At 40.3% G+C, this 26229-nt stretch overlaps 2 protein-coding genes across 3 annotated transcripts; both read right to left on the reverse strand.

The window, feature by feature from the left end:
- sfpq (splicing factor proline/glutamine-rich) lies at nucleotides 1-15570 on the reverse strand. Of its 2 annotated transcripts, none has more exons than XM_057019940.1 (12): nucleotides 14677-15570; nucleotides 14031-14219; nucleotides 13619-13920; nucleotides 12260-12355; nucleotides 11450-11646; nucleotides 11235-11319; nucleotides 10632-10743; nucleotides 10495-10543; nucleotides 10195-10283; nucleotides 471-513; nucleotides 158-230; nucleotides 1-82 (listed from the first exon to the last, which is right to left on the reverse strand). In XM_057019940.1, the coding sequence occupies exons 1-10, from the start codon at nucleotides 15430-15432 to the stop codon at nucleotides 493-495; spliced, it is 1896 nt and encodes a 631-aa protein (XP_056875920.1). In that variant the 5' UTR covers nucleotides 15433-15570; the 3' UTR covers nucleotides 1-82; nucleotides 158-230; nucleotides 471-492. The 2 variants fall into 2 exon arrangements, with proteins under 2 accessions (XP_056875920.1, XP_056875919.1); XM_057019939.1 differs by having other exon boundaries at nucleotides 471-7636.
- A 651-nt stretch (nucleotides 15571-16221) lies between these two features.
- Nucleotides 16222-26154, reverse strand: lypla2 (lysophospholipase 2). The gene is made up of 10 exons (XM_057019956.1): nucleotides 26049-26154; nucleotides 22492-22584; nucleotides 21176-21207; nucleotides 19139-19204; nucleotides 18987-19034; nucleotides 18809-18879; nucleotides 18387-18460; nucleotides 18198-18299; nucleotides 17894-18064; nucleotides 16222-17707 (listed from the first exon to the last, which is right to left on the reverse strand). Exons 2-10 carry the CDS (start codon nucleotides 22567-22569, stop codon nucleotides 17657-17659), a joined length of 693 nt encoding a protein of 230 aa, XP_056875936.1. The 5' UTR covers nucleotides 22570-22584; nucleotides 26049-26154; the 3' UTR covers nucleotides 16222-17656.
- Between the last annotated feature and the right edge of the window lie 75 nt (nucleotides 26155-26229).

The following is a 26229-nucleotide window of genomic DNA, read 5'->3' on the forward strand; positions in this document are numbered from 1 at the left end:
TTTTGGTATATAAAATTTATTTAAACCCCCAAATCTGCCACCTCTGGACTCTGCTTGACACCTGCCTGCACTGCATCCTCTCCTGCAACCAAGAGAACAACACTGATCAAAATGATCCTTTATCAGTTGAACATTCCCTTTGATAATATTTAATTACCTTGGCCTCACCACGAGGTTGCTGAATCTCCTGCAAACCTCTCTGGCACTTTGAGAACAATCTTCCATTTTACCTGCAAAAAACAACCAAAAATACAAAAACAAGACACTCACGTCATAAATACTGACGTAAAAACATGTATGAGTCTTTAATGCCATACATGACAAGTTCTGCTACCGGTACTGATAAGGGCTGTTTAAAGGATTGAACAGGTCAAACAGAAATACTGTATCTTACATTAATTTAATGCTGGCATCACAAATATTAGGGAAAATTAACACATTCTATTTGAAACGCCTCCCATTGATCTTACCATTGTTCAATGCTACGGACCCTCACCCCGCTTCAACTGGTCCCTGTGGTGAGAGAGAGAGATAATGAGAGGCTGGCAGAGAACCTATCAGCTTCAGCAGCTTTACTGTTTCATCACAAGGTAACTAGTGAGATTTCCATCCTTCATTTGTTTGTGTTGTGTGTTAAACACACTTTGTGAATGAGGGTTTTTGGTGTCTTAAATTAAACGGCAATACAAAGATGGATGTGTTGTAATGTGTACATATGGGTTGTGTGAAATGTGTGATAGTTATAGGTTTTAAAGGCTTAGGCTCCATGTAGTTGGGTTTTTAAACTGTGGATTGGATGAGAAGCTCATGGAAACAAAGTTCAAATCTATTGCAACCCTCCAAGAAGGCAATTATTATATTATGCCACATGAAACTGGACTTCATACAGATGAATCAAAAGGTCTTACTAAAAAGGGGGAATCCAGAAAGCCGCTCCATGATTATGTACAGGACTTGCGCAGCCTGACAAACATTGGGCAGTGCCCTTATAATGAAGGCCATGAGAGGCCAAAAGGGTTATTCTGGCATCACACTCCGACAGGACAGATGGAGATTTTAAAGAATATATAATGCAAATATGCTGCTATTTTGGCTCACAGTGCAGACAGGTGCTGCTGGACAGCCTCCAGAGCTGGAGCGATTATGGCACTGACTGAACACCTCTAATGAGGTCAGGTAGAGTTCATGATAAGCCCTAGATAGGGGACATCACCATAGGAGACAAATTGTACACAAGAGAAGCAAAAAGAAAACTGCCATGACTGTTACTTCACTACTTTTCCAAAATGGTTGACTGGTCACTGGTTTGACCGGAAACAGGAAAAAAACAAAAAGGTAGAGAAAGAAGAGATATCAGACCAACTCTAGAGCAAATGCACAGTGTTGCTTTTATCCTTTCTAGTGTACTGATTGCTTGCTTTTAAAAGAAATATATATATATCATTTTTGTATGCGTCACAAGGCTTGCACAACATAATGGAAATAAGGGTCAAGGCGGCATTAAGTATGTCAGGTTATTCTGATCGCTAGATCGTCGATTCCAAGGGAATAGTGACTTGTCACCATAAGGAGTCCTCCTAAGGTTAAAGGTCAGATTGTTAACATGTGAAACAAGGTTCTTCTGTATCTATGTGACTTTAGTACAAATGTTGCCCACTTAACTACACATTTGTACAAGTGTTACAGTTCATGTAGTGTGTATTTCTTGAATCTTATTTCAGATGAAGTACAAGTAGTAAACTTCAGCGTTGCTTCAAATGTATGACAAATGTGAAAACCCAGAAGTAGGTCACAAAGTTTCCCTGTCACACCGCTGGAACTTTCAAGCAGTAGCAAAACAGGGGAAAGCGGTGTAGACTCCTCCAAACAGGCCATCTTTACCCATGTTTGATATTAACACGCTGGTAGGCATGAGCAAGTAAATGCTGTTTCCTCTTATATTTGTTTTATGTTCTTTTTAAAGCCCACTAAATATTTGCATAGGGAAAAAGCAAAGAGACAAAAAAATATGTCTTTTCTTTAGACACACTACTGCACAAACAGCTGCAAATGATCAGTAGGTGGCACTGAACACGATCCAGAAGTTGTACATAGGAACACATAAGTGCCAGTTTATCCAGTTTTTCTCGAGAGTCCATAGCAAAGACAAGCTGTTGAGTCATTTAACCAGTGAGCTGTATCCCCACGTGTGCTAAAACCCCTTCTTCAGAAGATAACGACCCTCTAAAGAATTACATTCTGGACAGTTGGTTAACGTAATGACTTCTGGACCTCATTGCACATTGAATGAAAAGCAGAAAACACTGCCAACTGTCCAACCCATCAATGATAAACAAATATAGCAGAACAAGTGTTTTGCATTTTACAGCAGTCATGAATCATTTTATTTTGACTATATGAGCTAAGTTGCTAAGATGAGCATTCCACTATTCTTTGACATGGGCATCTGATGCTTTCTCACAAGAGAAAAACCCATTAAGTATTGAAAATAGTGTCTTGTTCATTTTTAAACCCAAACTAGTATTAACCAACCTGTTTATATCAGTTCATCTAGATTCTCCAATGAAACTTGGGTTGCCAAAAACTACCTTTCCCCAGTCCTATTCCCAGTGCGCTCAGATGTGAACACACATTTGCGGCATCAGGTCACTCGACGGTCCGTTTTGCTTTACCATGTCATGAAACCTCACACCTGCAGTCATTAAAAGTGTAAAACTTTCCATATCGCGAGGAAAAACTGTAGAACCAGTGACCGCCCGACTTAACGAAGTTCCTTTTGCACATCCACACCGACAGGCCAAAGTGCTACAACCAAACACACAGACACTGCATGGATTATTGCCAACATTCACACAAAAAGATAAATAAAGAAATATCTGCACTGTGATGCCACTTTTTTGAAGTGTGATGCCAGAAGCCCTGTAAACATTGCTGTGAGGAACAACATGGTATAAGAAAGGACAGAGGGAGGAGTCAAGTTAAGGAATATAATTGTGCATCTTGTATTATAAACATGGATGGAACACTTACCTTACTTGTTTAGCTGATCTGTGTAAGCATACCTCTGGCTGCTGTGCAAACAAGTCCAGGCTTTACTGTCCACTGACTTCTGCAGAACTACTCATCGTCAATGTAACCCAACTGCAGAGACGAGCCTTTACTGTCGACTGGGGCAGCCTGTCTGTGACAGGCTGGCTCACAGCAGCTAACGCATCTCATTTATCCAATCACATAAAACATATAGACAAGCATCAGTCACAGCACACCACTCTCCCTTTAACTGTCCGCCGCATGAGACTGGTTGCCTGAAGTAGTTTTGTGTCCAACGGGTTGGCCAGGCCTAAAAGCGCAGCTTCTACCCTCACCTATGTGTAAAAGATTTTACCAAAAGGTGCAGAATATATTGGAGGTTTTAAATTCTTGTCTTCAAAGAGGAAATAGACAACTTTCTGGGATAACGCCTAAGCCACTCATAATTTGGTGATTAGTGACATCATTGGAGAATGACCAACACAACACATTTGGATAATTGTCGAGAAAATTACATCTTAAATGACAATTCAAGGACAAAACTAGTAAGGGAAGTGACCATATATCCATCACTACTAGGTTTGAGCAGATTTTGGAAAGATGGCATACAACTACAACATCACCTTCTCAATGAATATGGTGAAATGGTGTTGCTCCCATGTTGGAACTCCCAACTCCCCCAGGCTGTAGTTGCTTATGACTTTAATGATGTGGTTACTTTTATACAGGCTGATGCTGACAAAGAAATAACTAAATGTATTTAGATTGGGGGGGCTTGCGTTAGCATCAATTTAGGCTCTACTAGAAGTCTTATTGATAGTACAGTAGCAAAGCCACTAAACTTGCCAACTGTGTCTTTTTGAGTTAAATGCCACAATCTGGAGATGTGCAAAGTTGTCTATTTCCACTTTTTAAAAAGCTGACACATGACTACGGTTCTCGAAGCTTCACTTCTCCCAATATTCACGAGTAAAACTAATTTCAAAGTTGACAATTTTTCCTTCTTAAAGAGGGAACTTTATTTGAAACACTATGTCAGTGTTACAAACTGGCAACTAATAATCATTAAGTTTTATATTTTGTATTATCTTCTATTTTGGATATTATGCACTTTCAATATGCAAATAATATCCATGCACTGAAGCAAAGTGAATTCCTTTTCTTCATCTACAGACCAGCACACACACATCAAAAGAAATGTTACCGTTGTGTTTCCATTTTACTACTCAGTGATAAATAAGAGGGGGTTTTTCTTCCTGGTTCATCCAAAAGAAGCTGCTGGCTTCAATTTTGTGGAAAGTTCCATAAGATTGTCCTACGCTTACAAAAGATGGCCAAACCTGTCAAAAGCAAAAAAAAATGTACACAACACCAACAAACGGACATAAAATCGCCAAATTTAGAATTTACATTTGCCAATTAATGAGAACTCGATTTAGATGTTGAGTTCAACTGTGTCACAATCAATTTACTAAAACAATGACACTCTTTTAGTGTGACAATTGGTATTTATCACTCGTAAAGGTTTTCTTAAAATTTGATGAGAATTAATTTACTGGTCCACTGAATGTTCAGCGGGTTAAATGAGGGTAAAAGCATTTTACACCTGAATTGCAGTTTTACATGAGATAGTTATCCAAGGATATGTGGCATTCTAAAAAAGCACTGCTGCACAGAAGTCTACATACTGGCAGTGCTGCGATTTTAGATATTCTGTAAAGATTTATTGTAGAAATAAAAAATTATGACTGAAGATTATAATGGAAGGACTAAGAGTTTGGCGCTTACCATTTTCATACAAGTTCTAGTCCATATAAGGAGTACTACAAGGCTAGATTTGCAGAGATCAACTATACATAAACGCCTCATGGATGACACCCTTTTTCTGATGGCAATAATTTAAATGCATTTTTCAATTCTTTACATGTTCCAATATAAATCCTAAACCATTTGCATGTCTTGTGTTTATACTTCTTTGCTGAAGAGTCCATGCTATACGGCAACAAACACCTCCACATTGTTTAAACATTAAAGCTGGTCAAACCTGTTAAAGAAAAAGTATACATAAACACACGTCACAATGGAGATTCAAAGTCCACCACATCCATTTCTATTTTTTTTTTTTAAATGATCAGCATTGGTTGTCTTCAGATGTGCAATGCAAAGAGACTGAAGAGTCTCGTGGGATGCATTTGGAAATTAAGGCTAAAGTGATGTGTTCAGTTATGTTACAGTGTTTGTCCATGTTGCTACGAGAGACAAATAGAGTTTACATTTGTCTTACCGTCTCCAAAAGCTAAATCAATGACTGAAGTGTTATGGTGAAAATAATATAAGTGACTCCACAAGTTAAGCAAAAGCCATTTAGTCCTGATCACATATATTGGCTACCATCAGGAGCTTTCTTGGGGTTGAAACAGATCCATTATATACAACTTGTGCCAGGGTTATTGCTTCACTTCTCTGTATAATGTCCATTCAAACAACAAAACATGAGTCAGATTTTAAAAATATGAAGATGGAATTGATTCAAGAATACTTACACTTGTTACAGCCCACTTCCTTCTATCACACAATGCTGACAAGTGCTTGCAGAGGCAAGTCAATATCCAGGTGATGCCAAAATACCTTACAAGGGCTACTGGCATAGATGAGAGAGGCAGCAAGGCAAAGGTATACAGAATTGCAGCAAAATGTGATTATATAGCTAACTTTAGTATATTATTAAATAGTGTCCCATTACAAATGTTACTAATGTGTGGTTGTGATATATACATATACACCTGCATTAAGGAATATTATTCCACTACTTTGTGAAGCACCCCCCCCCCCCCCCCCCACCCAAATGCAGAAATAAAATTGGATGATTCAATATCAGTTTAGCTGAAGATAAACTTATGAAGGAAAGCTCACCTCACCAACCAGACATGGAGAAGACTTTCAGCTGATCCACGTAATGTAAAGAGTAACTTGTATCTTAACCCCAAATTCAGGGAAAGTTAAATAACCAGTAGAGGGATTCGAAATCTAAATACCATCAGATATTTATATATTTAGTGGAATCACCTCTGATGAGGTTGAAGTAAACTCAAATTGAGCAGACATACTACTCATTTTCACCGTGATGAAACTCGACACAACTGTACAAAGTGGCAGCAAATAGAGGAGCAGGAGGCCATAAAAACGCACAGGCTCCAATCAGATAAAATCTAAAAGATATAAGTGTTTGTCCATATTGTGTTCACATCCGAGTTAAGGATATCTCCAAGTTAAAATCATTCAAGCCAACAATTATCTCAGTTGGTTGTGTGGTTTAAAGTATTTTGTGTTGTGGCTCCTGAACACAGATGTTTTCTTCTATGCTAACCTCAAAATGGCTTGGCCACTAAATGTGACCATTTACATACCAGCCTACAACAACAGTAGCCACATTCCTAATACCAGTCTGTACAACTCAGAGGAAGCCAAACGGGCAAATGTGGCCACTATCTTCTGAGAAATTAGGACTAAAGACTCGGAACACACTCTTGTCCTGGAATTATATTTGGAAGACTACAATAGAACGTTAGACATTTTGTTTGTCTGTTCTGTCATTCGTGTACAAGTGAGGTAACCAAATAAAATCATCTGACAAAGCAGAACTAGCAAACTACAAAGGATGCAGTTCGCTGTACTTAACGATTAACTTTTAGTCGGCATAAGTAAACTGCCTGTTAAAGTTGTCAACCACTAGCCTCAAAATATATGCGTGTTGCCTTTCAAGATGCCAACACCAAAAAAGGGTCCATTTCTCTCATCTTTGCTTTCCTGAAGCCAAATGGTATGCAGTTTTGGAACACTACATTCAGTGTTACAACCAAAACAAAAAACAAAGAGAATGCCCATACATTAAAAACAGTGACTGTAGTTCATAAGGCTTGACATCCAAGGAGATAAATCACCTGAACAATGCATATCAAAATCAGGTGCTTCTATAGACTTATTGACTTAAATGGTGCGAAATTGTTTTGCTAATCATTTTGAATTTACTTCTGGAAATGTTGAGGCGGCAGTTTAACAGAGCACACCAACCCGTTTCTGTTAATGTCTCGTAGTATCAAACTGAATTGGTCCAAATAACCAACTGATGAATTTGCTGCATATTTTGTTGCTTTTCCAATGAACTGCGTGGAAAAAAAGTTTGTCCTGATAGAACCAATGCCTCTTTATTATAATACATGCTTGAGCATGGCACAAAACACAGCCATAGAAAGTTAAGCAAAATGATACAATTATCAATCACGGCGACTCACAGTGGATAACATCTAGAAAACAATGTTTAACTACCGCACTACATGAGGATGACCTCTTTTCCCACATTGACACAAAAAACAAAATCTTTTCATAAAAAGTAACCTGTAGAGCTAAAATGCAATAATAAACTTAAATACAAGAGATGCACGCTTGCTTTGAAGAAGCTGTACAAATGGTGCTGCTGAGCATCTGAGAGCAGCGTTTAAAAACGAGGTTTCTTAGAGGGGCCGTCAAATTCTTCACGGACCCTACCATAACCAGGGTTGCCAGGACCCATTCCCCTAGGGCCCCCCTGGGAGAAGCGCTCATTGCGCTGTGCAGATGAATGTGTGGAAAGTAGACAAATGTAAGGTCGTGGGTGTGTTTGTAGTGTGCAACCATCGTCCATGTCCACATGGAAGTGTATGCAAAAATGCAGCAAGAGGGGTGATTCGTTATATTGTGAGAACACAACCAGCAGGAGACGCAGCCGAAGAAACCGTTCGTTCCATTATGAAGGTCCACAGGTGCCACAGGTTACATACAGAAAAGGAAGAGAGGGTAATGCTTTTATTAGTAAGTGCCTACCTAGTATTGGTCTCCAATGCATGCCAAGAGATGTCTTAGTTCTTTACAGTACTGGTCAGCATCATCAGAAATGCTGAGAGGTGTACCTCTAATATTCAGTCCCTCCAGGATTTCACTGACTTTCAAACAATCATGATCGGAAGTCAGATTTAACGAAACCGTAAGGAATGAAAAACATAATAAATGTGAGGCATGCCTTGATGTGATGTCATCGGTACATTACCGCTATAAAATTATCTTCTATCTAGGGATATTTTATTGAAATATATAGGAGATCAAAATTGGAAAATCAGTAAAATTGTAAATTCTGGACATAGCAGTTCCCTTCAACATTTATGCTCTGTTCTTTTCTCAGTTGTGTTCAATGACATTTGTTTAATTTCCATCATTTTGCTGAAAGCAACACATAGTCCCAAGTAAATTAGAATATCAGTGAACCTTGTTTTCTGCAGAATGACAGCTTTATCTAATTTCTAAAAATAAAAAGAGCTTGAACATGCAGCGATGATTGCTTAAACACAAGTAGCAAAGTCCTGGAGGGAGTGTAAATGAAAACAAAACTAAATTGAACTTACTGCATAGAAATACATTGAATTTAATCAAACAGCATACAAGACTAAACCATCTGTCTAAATGTTTTAAATTGTATTTGTAATAAATGCGCTATAGTACAATGTCATTTTCCCATGACATCTCCGACACAGTTGGTCATGGCAATTCAATTGAGACACTGAAAGCAAAACCAAAGATTGAGCCAACACCGAAATGAGACAGGACCAAAACATCTGACAAAGAAGGTAGATCGAAAGCTATTCCTGTAGCTAAGTAACCATGTTTCACCTTTGAACATAACGTCACCCTGACGGCACAAAGTTGCAAATGCAATCCCACCAAACCTAAAGGGTTATGGAAAACATGTACGTGCCTTAAATGTTGGCAGATGTACCATTCCGAATTGTAGGCTTCGGTGCCAAATCCAAATGCTTTAAGAACATCTTTTCACATTAAACACTTAAGACCAATTCAAAAGTGATCTAAATTTCCCTGATCTGACAAAGGACATTAAAACCCATACTATCCATAGCTCAATAGTTGTGAGGTATAAAATGTATGTACACACGTTCAGAGAAACCAGAGTTGCCAATTGTCTCAATGAACAGGTGTACACAGTAAAACGTATAGTAAGCTTATGGCATTGATGCTGACATGATGCCATGCAGTCAAATTTTGACTGCATTGAACAGGCATGGGTACCACCCTCTATCACTGGAAGGGAACATTTCTAACCACAGTTGAGTGAAAAGGAGCATTTGCCCCACCAAGTTCTTCTCATCAGAGATATGTAAATCAGAATGTTTACAACAGGACCCTATGTAAAAGCAATCTGCAAACGCATTTGTATAAGTTCCAAGACCGGAAAGTCAAATACGAACAGCAACAGTTTTTTTTTTTTTTTAAAACCTTAGGATATCAAAAGCTGTCTTCCAACATGTTGGTTCAAACTTACAGCTTTCATTTCATTCACAGCCAGTCCTCTCAGCAATAATGCTGCAATGTAAATGTAATATGGCAGCAAATTGACAACAAAGCTCAAAACATTCAACAGTATTCTTCAAGACAGGTCTCAAGGCAATGCCTGCAAAATGATTATTAATTTTCTACTCATCTGAGGTCTTATTCCTCATACCATCAACATGCACTAAAATTTAAAAAAAAAAAAGAAAAAGATTGTTCAGTAACAGTCCAAAAGTTTTTTTAAAAACTAGACTCAGGACGGCTCGTGAAACAAAATGCGGCCCTCTCAGTTTTGAACTGCCATCCCTACCCCTGCAACCCCCATCCAAACAACATTAATCATCATCTCTAGTGGATATACATACACAGCATCAAGTTCTAACACACAAAAATCACCATTCAGAGCATTTATAGACAAAGACAGGGCAAGCAGGAAAAGACTGGCAGCCATTTTGATTCCAACCAGGAAAGAGTGCCTGTCCATCTCACATGAGACAGGGCTTGCAACCCCACTCCAAGTACGTGACACAAGTACACTGAGCCACAATCTCTAACGCAGTCCGAAACACACAATGTTTAGTGCAAGTTGATGGTTTCTGGAGGCAATGTTTGCTTTTTTTATTTTTAAAGGAGACTTGGCATGCCATTGAGCCACTAACAAGAAAATTGCCACGTTAAAAGATGGCAGAGTCGGGAGTAACTTCCGGTCAGCTAGGCAAAAACCAAAAAAACCCAAAACAGCTGAAAAATCTATCAAGTAATGAACTCCTTAAAAGTCGAATACATTACCATGTCATTGCCCATCATGTTTCCTGGAGATGATCCCATCCCTTGCTGCCCTTCAAAGCCAAGTCCACCCATTGGGAACTTCTGACCAGCTGCACCCAAGGACATATGTATTATGAAGCAAATTCTTTACAACAATGGTGACAATGCTAATAGAGTAGTGTTGGAAGCTAAGCCAATACACTCATCAGTTTGAACTGAGTGAGCAGTTTTGAGAAGCTAAATGGCTTCTGTTATGTGGCACCATGTGATAACCATAAACCAAATTCAAGTTTCAAATTTTGGAAAAGGAAAAACACTTACCACCCAAACCCATGGCCCCACCTGAATTCATTCTCATTTCTCTCTCCCTCTGTAATAAGAGGCATAACCAGAAAATCAGGGAATATTCATGTCACTGTATATGCAGACTATGGCATATTCCATCAAATTCAACTCACGTCCATAAAGCCTCCCATTCTGTAGTTCTCCTCACGCTGGCGACGCATCTGCTCTTCCATCTCCCGTTTCCGAAGCATTTCCTCTTCACGTCGCCGACGCTCTTCTTCTTGTCTGTTTACCATTAAAAACAGCAAAAGACAACATACAGATATCTCAAATCACAAACTACTTAAAAAAAACAATTCTGATCCAAGAAGGGCAACACAATTTCAGACAGGACCCCCCCCCCCCCCCCCCCCCGCAGCAGCAACAGCAATAGCTGGGGTGGCGATCGATGAAGGTGTTAGGTTTGGATAGCAGAGTTCAACACAGCATTCCAGACAAAATCACCCCTAGGTACCTCTAGTTGATGTGCTGTTTAGACATTGTCTTAATGTCCATTAACAGATTTCCTCCAATCTACAAAGTGCTTCATTTCCATTTTGGCTTATGTTGTAAAGACTATCAGTCAGAGTAATAACAAGCACAACTGTGATATACACTTAGAACCAAGTGTACCAATTAGATCACGTGAATTAACCTTTCCATTCTATAAAACCAAGCAAACAACATGCCAAACTAAACCACTGGATGGAAGCAGCCAAATAAACACAGCCATTTACCTTAACTGCAGCTCCTTTCTCTTCTGCATTTCTTGACTGTGCAGTTCCTCCATACGCCGCAACTCCTCCTGTCGTCTTAGAAGGTCTGTGAAAAGGCAGAAAAAAAGAATTAGGTGTGGTTTGGATCAACGGTTTAAATTTTCAAATCCAGTGGGAATCGTTTGACCCCCCACAACACCACAAATACTTTGCACTTAAGCACCAAAGAATCCCACCTTGTCTTAACAAGTTGGCTTGGTGCTCGTGGTAGGCATCTTCCATCTCTGCCTCAAGCTTCTCCCGAGCTTCTTGCATGTTTTTTTCCACCTGCTGCCTCTGTTGCTTCTCCATTTCGTCAAGCGACTTCCAACGCTTAGCGTATTCAAATTCAAAAGTTCCTGGGCGAGCAAAACGGGGAGGTTCCTCACGCTCGCTAGATAGTAACCATAATATGCATGTTAGACTTCCAACAAAGCATCGGTATTCATAACGACCATCAATACGTCACAGATAAGGCAAAAAAACATGTCAAACGTGACAAGCTGTAAACAAACTTGAGTGCTTGTGTCACGAAAGCATACGCCGCTGTAGTGCAATAATTTAACGATCTGATCAATGTCATTTTGAAACTTTCTGAAGATGCTCCCCTTGCACAGATTGCAGATTTATTGTCTTAACCATTTCATCTACTCCAAAGAACTTTCGCTGCACCTAAATGTTTGTTCATGATGATACTGCAAAACGTAAAACACTTTATTGCCCCATAGTTAGGCTGAACTCGCCAGTCCTAATGTCCCCTAGAAGTCATCGAACACTGGTTAAGTAACAGTAATCTACAGTAAATAAACAGGTTATTTAAATACCCATAATGCTTCCTCATGTGATTGTTTAGTTGATCATGTGACCAAAAAATATCACAGGAGGGAGCAATGTGATGTGATGCAGATGGTCAGTTGATCATGAGACTACCCACTATTTTCAAACAGCAAACAGAAATCATTGTCACGATCATTACTACAAAGGACACAACCAAAATGTGTACTTACGCTTGATATCGGGGATTCTTTTGTGCAAGCTTCTCTGGGAGGCCATCTTCATCATCAAATTGCTCTAAAGGCTCTACAACAACAGGCCGCGGCGAACTGGAACAAACAAAAAGGGAAAGATGATAAGAAGATAAACATATGGTTAGAATCAGGCCAGATCTTACTCTAGTAAAATGAGGCACGAGAAATATCTGCAGATGGAAACCTACCGTATTTTCACGACTATAAGGCGCACCTAAAACACTGAGATTTTCTCAAAAATCGATGGTGCACCTTATAATATGGTGCGCCTTGTGTGTGGACTGAGTTCCAAAATCTGCTGTGCGCCTTTGGTGGGTGCACTACAGTAAACGCTCGGCCAATCGATTAGCGGCACACCTACATGTAAGGATCCCCTAAAATGGCACCGGTCAAGAGAGACGCGTATGAATGAGGCTTACTTTAAACTGCAGGACATTGAATATGTGACTGAAAATGGCAATCGAGCAATCATAGTGTTTTCGCTTTATGAGGAGGTGGCATCTCTCCATACGCGCAAGGACAACTGTTGCACAGCGGCTGCCTGCGGATTACCAGGAGAGGGTGGCCATCTTCCTTAACCCTAACCAGGAGAGGGTGGCCATCTTCCCTAACCAGGAGAGGGTGGCCATCTTCCCTAACCAGGAGAGGGCGGCCATCTTCCGCACCTACTGCCACGACAAGATAACCGCGCCCAGCCACATCACCAACATGGATGAGATCCCTCTGACATCCCTTTGACCCACAAAGTGGAGAAAAAGGGACCAGCACGGTGGCGATACGTACAACGGGGCGCAAGAAGTCGTCGTTCACCGTGGTTCTCGGCTGCCACGGAAACGGACAGAGCGCTGGATGACGGAAGGCAAACACTCCTTCACAAAGACTATGAGGCAGCGGCGGGCAAGTTGTGCCACCATATGCAGGTGGATTGTAGATGCATGGGCTATGATACCGTCTTCATGTATTGGAAGAGCTTTCACAAAATCAACGCTGAACCGGAACCGGTCGGTGAGTCCGATTCAGATGATTAAGAAGAGGAATTCAGGATGTTGGACATTGAAATAGTGCAGCTGTTTAATTCAGATACAGAAGATGAAAACTTTGATTGTTTTGTGGCAGAGGAATGAATATTTTGTTCAATAAATGTATCGAAACTCACCCTTGTCATTTTTACTGTATGTTTCAGCATGCGCCTAATAATACGGTGTGCCTTATGTATGTTTTAAATACAGAAATAGCACCCATAACTGAGACTGCGCCTTATGGTCGTGAAAATACGGCAATTACTATATCCAGTGTGGCAGGATAGTGCAAAATCAATGTTGGTAAATCTGCACTTACCAGGTAAGAAGGAAAACACCCTCGCTGCACCGATCGAGGGCCTTCCTGGCAGCTGGTTTGGACGCAAACTCGACAATCCCCTTGCCCGTTGAACGGCCACGATCATCGACAATTACAACCGCTCTTTCAACCATTCCAAATTGAGAGAAGGCCTCTTCAAGGAGCTCATTAGAAACAAATGGAGACAGGTTCTTCACAGAGAGGGCTGCAGAGTGCGTGGCAAATCGCACACGGAGTGGTCTGCCTTTCATAGGAGTGTCATCCAACTCTGCCTTTGCAATCTCAGCAAGTGCCCGAGACTCCTGCATAGAGGCAACAGAGTAAAATCAACCCAAACCACTTTCATCATTTGTGTGTGTGTGTGTGTGTGTGTGTGTGTGTGTAATTTCCCTCTGGAAAACAAAGATCTTACCAAGCGGATGAAACCAAAGCCTTTCCCTTTATTGATAAACACTTCGCTGGGCTCCCCATATTTTGCAAAAAGCTTCTTGAATGCTTCCTCTGTTATGTCGTTAGGCAGGTTGCCAATGAAAAGACGGCATCGTTGAGTGTATCTCTTCTCACCAGGTTTAAGCAACATGGACAGCGTAGCCTTAAACTCCTGTCAAACACAAAAATAGTTTGAAAACTTCATAACTGTGTCACATGTTGCATATTGTTCGCACATGAGTGAAGAAGAGAAGAAAATAAGATCAACGTTGATTCAACTTTCTGTCTAACCTACATCGTGACCGAGCGAGTTATTACTAAAATTAAGATATTTTCTTTCCAAAATTGCGTACAATGAAGAGAGGTCGGAAATGTTAACCGTGACATAAAGGCGATAACTACACCATTTCTATGTACCGGAACAAACTGCGCAGTTTCGTCACTACAGACTTCATACAAAATGGCGGACAGCCTAGACGACTACACCACTGTGTGTGTGTGTGTCTGTTAGTATCAACATGCTAGAATAGCAGGAAACCTAAAAACCCACGGGGTCGACGGTTGCGTTAGGGTATATATTGACTAATAAAACAGCGCATTTAACGATATGATTATTCTGGGAAACCAACCTTTGCCTGGCTCCCTTCCGCCTGGGCTGCAGGATTGTCCATTGTCTCCTGTCCATCTGCCCGTTTCATCGCCATTGGAGCAGTTTTCTGCCCTTGCTGCTGCCCCGATCGCTGGCCCTGTTGTGGACCCAATCTCGGGCCCTGTTGCTGTCCTGATCGCTGGCCCTGTTGCAGGCCAGGTCGCTGGCCTTGTTGCAGACCAGGTCGCTGGCCCTGTTGCGGGCCCGGTCGAAGAGGCTGCTGCAGGCCCGGTCGAATGGGCTGCTGCGGTGTTGACTTGGGGCTGGCTTGTGGAGGCTGCTTTTGTTGTTGTCCGTTCGCATTTCCTATCGGGCTCTTGAGCTGCTGGTCTTGGTTTTTGCTTTCCTGGTGTTGGGGAGATGTAATGTTGGTCTTTGCGGGGGGCGATTGAATCGTAGATGGGGGTGCAGGAGTTTGCTGTTTAATCGCTCCCTGCTCTTTTTCTGTCGCTTTCTGTTGCTCCATCGGGCCCTTCATTGTTAGAGCTGGGCCGGGACTTGGCGGGGGGATGATCGGCTGGTTTTGTTGCTTCGGTGGCGTCTGCGGTGGTCCCTGATTCGGTTGTCTGTTGAAGTTATTATTTAGTCCCCTGCGGTTTTGATTCTGAAACGGATGGCTCCTCATATTTGGGTTGCCCATTAATCCACCACGCATCGGGCCGCCTACTCCGCCGCCTCTCCGAGGTTGGAAATTGTTCATCCCCATGCCACCGCGATTATTGTTGAACCGAGACATTGGTCCTAATGTTCAGAAAACAAAAAAAATCTCTTGAAATGTACTTTAAATGAAGTCAAATGCTTCCTACCACACTTAGTAGGTCAAGCTCTTCAAAATGGCGCTTATGGTTTGCGTGTTCGCTCGATTTTCTTTCTCCAGTTGATTTAAGCGCCGCCCCGCTCCGCTGATTGGTCCGCGAGAACAGGAACTCGCCGACTCGACTTCCTGCCTCTACTCTGGTGCTGGTTGGGCAGCCCATTCACATTATCGTCTAACGAAAGATAACTTGTACGCAATTGTGCTATGTTGACTTAAAACTACTGCTAAACTGTAAGACGAATTGCAAAATTATATGGAAAACTGTGGGGGGAAGCGCTCGGAGAGCCAAGCAAGTTATTCCCACATATTGTGTTTTACATCTGTAGTTTAGGCAGGAGTGATACAAGTAAAATAGTAAGATTTGCAATGTGATCAATGTCCCTTGTATTTGATTGTTAAAGATCAAAGTAGCTCCAGAATCCAGAACATCACTAAAAAGCAATTAGGTCCTCCTTTGCCTATTATCGTATCCTGAAAATTACAGGCAAACAAGATTATAAGCGTCAAAGAATCACCCCCTTTGTAAATCTTATGTGAATGGGTGAAAATGTCAATTTTAATTAACAATTTCTTTGAATCTGCTACTCATTTAATGGAGCCGTTGTCCTGATTTCTTAAATAACATGCTATGTAACTGCAGATCTTCAGTGTAGTACTTATAACTACTGGAAAAACTAGTGTCTTTAATCTAAATAATAAGCCAAGAACCTCATTTAGATATATTTTAATCATTGTTATAAACAAGTGGAAAAAACACAATGAGATGACAACATGACAAAACACAACAAAAAAGGTCCAATAAAAAGAAAAACTTGCACCACTGTACAGGGTACACAGGACAGTGCGACTGTCACGCAAGTGAACCAGTGCACAACCATGAAGGTTAACTAAATCATAGTGGGAGCTCAGAAGAGGTCAACTAGTGGGAGATGAGACATTCAATGGTTATCCAACAATGTTTCAAATGTCTGTCCCATTTTTTTCACTTGTTCCAAGATAGATTTGAAAACAGCATAAACAAGCAGTTACAAGGGGAGCGAATCTACCATTCACCATTAGAAAATCAACCCTTGCTATGTTTAAGCACAAGTGATTCTCCTGGGATATACTCTTGATTATTTTTTGTAAATCCTTTCAATAAACTGGAAGAGCCTCTTTCAAAAGCATTCCCAGTCTATAACAACATTCTTCAAAAGAAGGGAAAAGGGCGAATTATATACTAAAGCTGGGATTAATTTTTAAATTAATCTTTTAGCCTATATTGCAGTAGTAGATTATAGTTGATAGCTGGGAATAAATACTTTATTCAGGGGATAAATACTAGCATAAGCCTGTTTCAAAAGAGGTACCATGACATGAGGGATGTCCTGTAGGAACACAGTTCATGGGGTGGTGGAAAGTACAAGAATGACAACTTGCAATGCAATTTGTTACAGCACGAGGCGGCAAAAGCATCCCGTTTTATTTCAACTGGAATTTTTTTTCACATCAACTCTTAGCACATTCAATAAAAATAATTGAGGGTCCCCTGCTTCTCTGATACAGTACTAAAAGAGGGTGTTAGTAATGTTCAATGATGAATGACCTGGACAGGTTGCAGGGTTGGTACAGGTTCTGACTACCACAGCTGAGTTAGTTACAAACATTTACCCTGACTGTTCTGGTATTCACTGCAGCCACTGCTTCACTTCTCCACTGATGATTTCACTGAGCAGACAGAGCAACTTTTTAAAAAAGTCTTATTCATGTGGATTCACTAATTTTAATCTTAGTAAGCACATCACAAATCATGTGATATGACTAGGTGACAACTTATTATCTTATTGTTTGATTTGAATTAGATGTCACTGATGCATTAATTAATGACACACTGATGTGACCACTGGAAAAATGATCAAATTAGGCAGAAGTTGAGATAATGACAATAAAACCAACAGGAATGTTAAGAGATGTTGAAGTGGGACAGCTCGGTTACATTAGCAATGAAGGGGCATAAATGTTGAGTTGAGTGGCCAATTCTTCCTTACTCAACTTCTGCCGGTTGTTTCGTACGTGTGAAAGGTAGGGAGATGGTGTTCATGGCTGTTTCCTGTAGGAGAATGGCAGATCAGGGGTGGCAGATCACAGTGGAGATGGGAGGAGGTCAGATTCTGGGTAAATACTTCTCAATGAATTCCTTTACATCTGCCATCTCCTGCAAGAGAACAAAATGGGATTAAAACATAAAAAACTACAATAAGTCATGGATGGAATTTACAATTTACACAGCTTTGATTCTTGGTTTTAGACTGATGTTCTTTCTAGCTGTGTGTTTCCCTCATGAATGTTGAACATGAATAATTTTTCAGTCATGATAAAAAAAGACATATTGATAAAATACCTGAGGAGAGGAGCTGTGAGGGAGTCCTGCGTAAGATTTGAAGGAGACCATCTGAGGGTCAACTATGGATTGGATTTTTTTTGACGTCATGTCTCCGAAACCCAATGGGATCATGAAGTCCATTTCACCGTGACACTGCAGGATGGGGAGGTACTTGTGGCCACTGAATGCCTGCAGAACAGATAGATGTTTCCAATAAGTTATCTCAGCCAATCAGAAATGGAAAACTATTCAAATACATCAGAATCTCAGAACTTTTAGAGAAAAAAAATACAACTATTGCACAACAAAAGTGCGTCTGTACCGATGGGAAACTCTTGTGAAGTGGTAGCCAGCAGCTGAGGGCCACAACACCAGCTAACTGATGCTGACAGGTCAAGGCAGTATACAAAGACAAGGCCCCACCCTGAAAAGAATGAATTCCGCAGAAAGAAGGGTTGAGTTTTGAAGTTGTTCAACTACAATATTATTATGCTGAGATAAAAGGTCCGACCTGAGAAAAACCACCAAGGATTATACGGTGAGGGGGGATCCCATTTTTGGCCTCATGTTCAATTATGGCCTTTACTAGAGGCAAACAAAAACATACACATTACTGAACATTATCAGAGAACTTAATAAAGATAAAGATGTTATGAGATGAGGCTCAGTCATTTTCAGAAACCAGCTGCTTGCTCCTCACTGGGAAAAGATGTTAAGTACGTCACACAAACCTCAAGCAATCAACATTTATGTGTCGCCAGACTCATAAATATGTGGTTAAGAATGAAAAGAATGTCCTGATAACTTAAAAAAAAAGAAAAAAAGAATTTGGCTGTGGGAACAAAAATGATTTGAACTGAAAAAATGAATATTATTAGACATGATTGTACGAGTTACGGAAATCATTTTTCTTCATAGAAGGATGAATCTCACTGTTTTCTGCCGCCTTCTTGATACCAGCTTCATCCTCTGGGGAGTCATGGCTGAGACCCATGAGGTCAAACCTGTAACACATCAAAACAATAGAACAGTATTTTTATATACATGTAGCCATTTGTTGTATATGGACAAAGGGAGCCAGTGTCCAGTTGCTTTCATCCCAGCAACTCACCACGCAGGCATTATCGCATTCTTGTTGAGCGTGACAGGAATTGCTGGTCTGTGGAAGGCGATGAACACATGACACTCAGCATTAAAGTAGAACAGAGAGCAGGACACGTGATGGCCTTGACTACATATTCGAGAGGAACGGTTAGCACTTACGCGTGGGGGCAGATGAACTTGACATACGGAGGCTGAATCTCCGTCAAAGTTTCTGTCCAACCGTGACTGTTAGAAAAGAAGGGAAAAAGAAGTTTCACAAAATTAGCTATCCAACGGAAAATGAAACATCAGTTATCACTCCATACCCCAGAAAGTGAATGTGAAAACAGAAAAGCTTTTTGCACATTTGATTTTTTTTAAAAAAAGGAATAAAGTAAACACTGCATTGACATAAGTATAACGACCCTTTACGTAGTCCTTAGTGGAAGCACCTTTGCCCTGGGTTACAACCTCGAGTCTCCTGAGGTATGATGCCACACATTTTGCTCTCCTGAATTCAGGAATATTCAGGAATATTCAGGAGAGGAGAGGAGAGGAAGAGGAATATATATCGTATATATATATATATACGATATATATTCCTCTCCCTCAATGAGGGTTAGTAAAAATGACTGATTCACAATAGTTGTGATAGTGCGCCACGAAAAAAAAACATAAATAAGCCGCAGTGTAGAATAAGCCGCAGTGTTTAAAGTGTAGGAAAAAAGTAGCGGCTTATAGTCCGGAAATTACGGTAATTGTTTCTGCAGGTCCCCTCAAACTCTGTCAGGTTGGGCGAGAGTGTGGACATCTATTTTCAGATATCTCCTGATATGTTTGATGGGCTCATGTCAGGGCTCTGGATGGGCCACTCAAGAATGCTGAAACACTACTTTGACACTGCAAGATTTAATCCTCAATTCTGATTTATTGCTTGAATCTGATTTTTTATCTGCATGCTCAGTTGAACCATAACAACGTTACATGCAGAACTTTGTTAATGGAAGCGAACATGGTGGCAACATTGCAGCTAGTCCATATAGTCTAGGTGTAAACAACAGTTTGTGGCAGTACCTGGAGAATTTGTGAGCAGATGTTTGTTTCAAATTAGGGTTATGAGTGATGATGATAAGACCCTTCAAGTTTCAAGACTTCCATAAAAATGTCATCCCAAATTCTAAGTTGTCTCTCCACTGGCTAACTCCATCATTGCTGTCTCCCATTGTTTATTGTCGTCATGGCGACTCCCATTCCACTTCTGTTTCTGTCAGAGGCGCAGAATTGTGACGTGTGTGACTTTAGAAAGACATCAAAGTCGAATTAAATGCGACAGGGCTGTTCAGACCATGGTCACATTCAAAAAAATTGGATATTTATCTGATTGAGTAGCACATTTGGAAGTAGCTTGAACCAATTGAAAATGTCAGAATCAATGCAACTTGTGCTGTTCATACTGTTCTAAACAAAGCAGATTCATGTCAAAGTTGAGCCCCAAAAAAACAGATTCACCTTTGATGGCAGTGTGAATGTAGCCAAAGAGTGTATTGTCCTGGTTGGGTTGGAGTCATTATATGGTTGGAAGGTGAACCTTCGGCCCAGTCTGGGGTCGTGAACGTTCTGGATCAGGTTTTTATTACCTACAGCTCTGTACTTTAGTCCATTTAGTTCATCCTCAGCCTTGAGCAGCTTCTGTCTGCCGATGCTGCCACAAACATCACATGCTGCAGGAGTGCTGCAGTAATGGTTGACCTTCTAAAAAGGGTTGAATATTTGTCTAATTTTCTAACAAAACAGAATCTCAAGACTTTCAGCGTATGTAAATTAATATGACATTTAAAAGAAAAGTGAGATTTTTATTCTTGCTTAGTTTCCCCCAGTTTGTCAGGATTCATATGACTACAATCATAGCCACCGTAACTGGATTCACCCAAAAGCCACTCATTTCTTGTTGTCCCACATTTGCTTGTTTCACATAACACATACGACCGGTGTCTGTAACATTATATAAGTATTATTCCAAGCAGAACGATGAGTAATAATATCACAAAAAGGAACATAGTATATCTATTGTTGCCAAGCAGATCAGGATCTGAACATACTGATTACATATGGTTGATTATTCACAGATTACAGACCGTCCTTCCTGATAAGACAAAGGTGTGTGCTGGTGATTCACATATTGGTTTAAATAGTGCTATTCTATTAGGTATAACTCACCCACTATCTCCCAACCCATGGAGGAAGATAACCTGTCACAAAGATGAAAGAACTGGTTAAGTAGGTTGTATTTATCGATGTTAAAGTGCATTTATAGCTTAATACAAGACACAAGAGATAATTATCAGTGAATTTAAATTAAATATGAGATGGATGGATTAACCTAATAATTAGTGCAGAAAAGACATAAACCTCCCAAAACCTCAGGAATCTATGACATTTTTTCTAGCTAATAACGCATTGCTTTCAAACTATTTTCCAAGTTGTGAAATGGTGAGGGGAAAAATACATTGCAAATCTTTCTTTTTGGCCATTTTGGTTACCATGCACACTAATGTACTGCAGGAGAAAATATAAAGGAAAAAACAATTATTTAGGAAGCTAGGACTTCACTGTTTGTTGTCAAGATACCAGAGATTTAAAAAACGAATCCTTCTATGTCAGGTATAAGCCAATGTTCAGTATCGGTTACTGAAAATAAGCATATTTTATTAAATATACAAGTGCAGCTGATCTGAAAGGGCATGGCTCAGAATTATCCTACAGCTACAGGCAAAGCTTTTCAGTGCAAATGGAAGGTAGTCTAATTCTAAACCTATAAATGTCATTTAAGAGGAATGATGAAATGATTGCTTGATTTGATTAAAAGGTGCTCTGACAGACAAAGGAGGAGCAGGACACACAGAAGAGAACAAAACAGCAGAGGATAAGGCCTGACAAAATAAATAAATAAATAAATAAGCAATACAATCGATTAGTGTTTCTGCAATGTAAAGAGGAGCTAGTTCTCTGCCATCATATAAAGCCCCTAATATACTATTAAAATAATACAGCCAACGATGCAAAATGACTCCAGACAGTGTGTTGACATTTGTGAAACCAACAACTTGACTAAAGTTGGGAGAGGGCCCACAAAACTGTAGCATGCCAGTTGGTCTTCACAAGTAGATCTGAAAATAAAATAAACTTTAAATGGGTTGGTTTTGGGTGGAAATGACTAGGTACTATGATGTGTAATGTGACCGCAAAGATCATCTGAGAACTTCAATGAGAATAAATAGCCGAATTATAAAATTGCTGCTTCTTTTTGTGTATCAGAATCCTGAATTTTAGAAAGAATCCTTGCATTTAATTGTGCCGAATTGATGCAATATATAAATGTGTGTGTGTGTGAGACCAATGTACTATATTTTGTCATTTAATTGTTTTTAATTACCAGTGTATCCTCTCGATCCAAGGCTACAAAAAATGAATGCCTATGAAATACAAAGATGTCATTCAATTAAAAACACAGAAAGGAATTTATGGTCACCCACCACTGCGGTCTCCTTCTCTGTCCCAGACACCGTCACAGCATTGGTGAGCAGCGGCACAGACATGTTGTTTCCGCACATACACTGTACAAGATGCTGGGAAATCAGAAACAACAGATGTCAGTGGAATAAAAAATACATGGATGTGAAAATTGATTTAATATATCCTCTTCCAAACTAAGATAATACCACATAATACAATCATAATCTCAAGTAAACAGAAATATCTGGGCTATTTATTTCTTTTATCATGACCACACACACACACACACACGCGCTCTCATAATCATGCACACACCATTTTGCCACAGAGTCCCACAGATGTCCGGACACACCAGCTATACACAAGCATGCCTCCCCCCACACACAAAGAAAAAAACATTAGACACAGCTGATCTGACTGTGAGGTCTTCAATGGTTAATGCAGTTTGTGTAGGCATGCTGGAGCACAGAAACCGTCACACGCCCCATGGGGAACGGGTCCCCCCAGCTCAGATGTGACTGTCTCTACAATGATCCTCTAAACAGGAGTAAAGTCCTCCACTGCTCCATGTATCCCACTGCTCTTGGATGCAGCAGTCTTGTATGAATTCTCCTTCCCTCCCTAGACTGGATTTAAACCAGGCCTCCTCAGCCTGAGGGGTTCACAACAGAGACAGCCCAAGGCCCTGTCATCACCCCAGAACCAGCAACACAACAACAACATTGTGCCCCCACCAGCACCCACATGATACCCGCCCAATGGAAAGATCCAGATCACCCCATGACAGCAGCCATTGTCCCACTACCCAAAGAGGCCACCTGATAGTCAGGGTCCATGAGCGTCACTGAGAACAGGGCCATGTCCGCTATTAACAATTTTGTGTGAAATAGTGTAGGACATCTTCAGGGGTCTGGGAGAATCCCTTAATACTGTAGGTCAGGGGTGTTCAGGCAGCACATGGGGACCAGAACACACTTGGCAGGTAGTAAAAATGTTGGGCATATCATAAAAACACCATCATTTCTTCACTCAATTTGTGGTTTTATGGGGTGATTACAAGCGATCCCTTGTCTTTAGGATTACAATTCTAACCCTGATTATAATATATATGTTTAAAGTGTATTACTTTTTCTGAATGCTTAAAAATAACTTTATATAAGGGTTACCTATGGTGAGGGGTCTTTGAAATTGTGTCAGAAATGTTTCAGATGATGCCCACAGACTGTCGATGTCCCGTTTGATACCATTATTGACAATAATCAACTTATTGTGAATAGTGGTAGAAAATGGCAAAAGCATATATTAAACCTATTACCAAACTTCAGACAGATGTCCTAAGTGAGACTGTGTTTTGAGTATTGATAATCAGCAAATTGCAAACGGCCTAACTTTTATTATGGTTTTAAATGAGCGGAAATAGTTGATGAGGACAAGGGTATGAATCTGAAATAATTAATATGTAAACCGTGATCCTCTGTGTTGGAATTCCACAGCTGTCATGGTTGAACGCTGTTGCCTTCTTGTCATCTCAAGGTTACACAAACTCCAAACAGATACATACCCAGCAATAAAAAAGCACTACTTTTATACATTTTACCCCGGATATAAATTAAACTGCAACAAATGAGAGTTGTCACGTTTGTTGGGATTCATTTTAATGCAAACATAAGATTAAAGTATTGTAATAAAAAAAAAAATTCCACCCATTTACACAAGTTTTCAGTGGCAAGAAAAACTATGAATTTCATGTTTTTCAGCATTAATTTATCATAAAATATGATTTGACATTCATCCACGTAAAGGGTACTGAAAAGTATAATCCACAAAACAATAAACACGCACACGCAAAATCAGATCTTGCATGTTTTGAGAAGAGCCGAAAAGCCTCATAGATCTAGAGGTATGTGAAGCCTTGAGTTAATAACCTTAAAAAGGCTAATAAGTGTCATGAGTTAACATACCAGGAGTTGGATGTGGAACACTTTGATAAAAATACTTTTTCCACACAAGAAGAATTCACCTGATAAAGGATATTTCAATGACTGCAATCATTTTCATTGTTTTAGTTATCTACAGAGGTGTATGGATGAAGAACCTCTTTTTCAAATTGACTATTTTCAAACATGTCATGCATTTGGCGCAGTGTTTTTACAAATCAATGGTTTCCACCACAGCCTCTTTACCCATATTTAAGACGGGTTTTCACTCACTGATGTTAATGTGAGTTTTAAAGAAAATTTATTGACACAAATTTTAAAATAATGCTTTCAGCGTCAAAATGAATTTGGCTGCTATCTGGCCTGTTGAACACACACAACCACACAGTTAATGTGGCCAGAAGCATAAAGCACAAGAGGATGAGTCAAATTAAGTGGGATGAGTGAAAAGTGGAGGAGTGAGAGCACATCGAACAACCAGCTGGAACAATGAGGATAAATCCTAAAAGAGGCAGAAAAATGCTCCGTGCAAACAGCACAACCACTTTTTAATCACTATCTGACGACATCAAACTAAAAATCACTGGAGTCACACCTAAAATGTATTTCTTTTTTCATTTAAACCCCTTTATTTACTCCATCCAAATGATTTAAATGTAAAACAAAAACACGTAAAAACTTTGTTCCTATTCTCAATATTTTCGCATCAATTCTAAACCAAAATTGAATTACTCTAATGAAAGTGGAAAGCCTTTTTCCCTGATCTACAAGGACATTTATCAATAACACGCATATTGCAATGAAGAGCTGATATCGACATCATGATATTGAATAAACAGTGCTCAATAAATTACTAACATATCACACGGGCTAAAACCAGGAGACATTTATCAACAGTGGGTGGTTAAAGCTGCTTTGTAGCCAAGTTAAACCTGCATGACACATTTAGATTGGAATGAGAAAGATGGGAGCAGCAGCCTGTGCCCCCATCCGGATAGATCCCAATGACTGGAGATGGCTGACAAACACCAGCATAATATACACCATTGTGCACGGCCTGACAGTACACACACACACACACGCACGCACGCACACGCACACACACACACACACACACACACACCTGCTTTTCGCCACTGGTGAAGATGAAAAAGATGTAAATTTACCACTACCGTTAGATCAAATCATCGACGTCTAAAGGGCTTTTAATGGCAGGAAACACGACAACTATTGCGGTTCTCTGCAGCAGAGGGTGAGGGTGGAAGAGGTGCCGCAGAGGAAGGAGATAATGAATGGCTCAGCTTAGTTCCGGTATATGATCCATGGGCCATAATCCACAACCCTCGATTGTGATGGCATTAAGCGACACAAAGCAGTCGAGCTTCATCTTGCATTAGCTGTTTTACTCTTTAATATCTTGCAGCTAGTGGCGCTACAGCTAACACCTTATAACCAATTGTATTGTGCAGTGCCGGTGCATTTCTTTGTACCTCAAGCTAAAGTTGCGATTCATATTCGCGGTATGTGTTCAGAGAACCCATTATGCGCCGAACAACTCAAACCACAAGAAGTCCTGAAAGCAATAAAGAGGTTAAAATAAGGGGCACGGCCCGTAAGCTCATACAAAGTCATACACTCACCACTGCTGTCCCAGTTCTCGACACAGAATTTCCGCTACTGGTCGTCGACAGGCAGAGGTCGCCAATGACGTCATGGCGTCGCGAGACGCGTCACGCTCAGAAATCCAGGATGAAATCTAGCATTTCCAGGCAGCCTGGAAGTTTAAAGACCTTTCCGGATTGGTTTTCCAGGTTTTAGGTT

The sequence above is a fragment of the Takifugu flavidus genome, chromosome 21, assembly GCF_003711565.1.
Source record: "Takifugu flavidus isolate HTHZ2018 chromosome 21, ASM371156v2, whole genome shotgun sequence".
NCBI classification, from domain to species: Eukaryota; Metazoa; Chordata; class Actinopteri; order Tetraodontiformes; family Tetraodontidae; genus Takifugu; species Takifugu flavidus.

Excerpts from the sequence above, each read along its gene's own strand:
- lypla2 (XM_057019956.1), bottom strand. The coding sequence starts at position 22,569 with ATGTGCGGAAACAACATGTCTGTGCCGCTGCTCACCAATGCTGTGACG. Across the intron at positions 18,880-18,986 it reads AATGCGATAATGCCTGCGTG|GTTTGACCTCATGGGTCTCA; the intron begins GTGAGTTGCTGG and ends GATGTGTTACAG. Across the intron at positions 18,065-18,197 it reads TTCACAAGAGTTTCCCATCG|GCATTCAGTGGCCACAAGTA; the intron begins GTACAGACGCAC and ends TCTGTTCTGCAG.
- sfpq (XM_057019939.1), bottom strand. The coding sequence starts at position 15,432 with ATGTCTCGGTTCAACAATAATCGCGGTGGCATGGGGATGAACAATTTC. Across the intron at positions 12,356-13,618 it reads GGTGTTTTCCTTCTTACCTG|TTCGCCGCGGCCTGTTGTTG; the intron begins GTAAGTGCAGAT and ends TGTTTGTTCCAG. Across the intron at positions 10,284-10,494 it reads TGGGGCCATGGGTTTGGGTG|CTGGTCAGAAGTTCCCAATG; the intron begins GTAAGTGTTTTT and ends CCTTGGGTGCAG.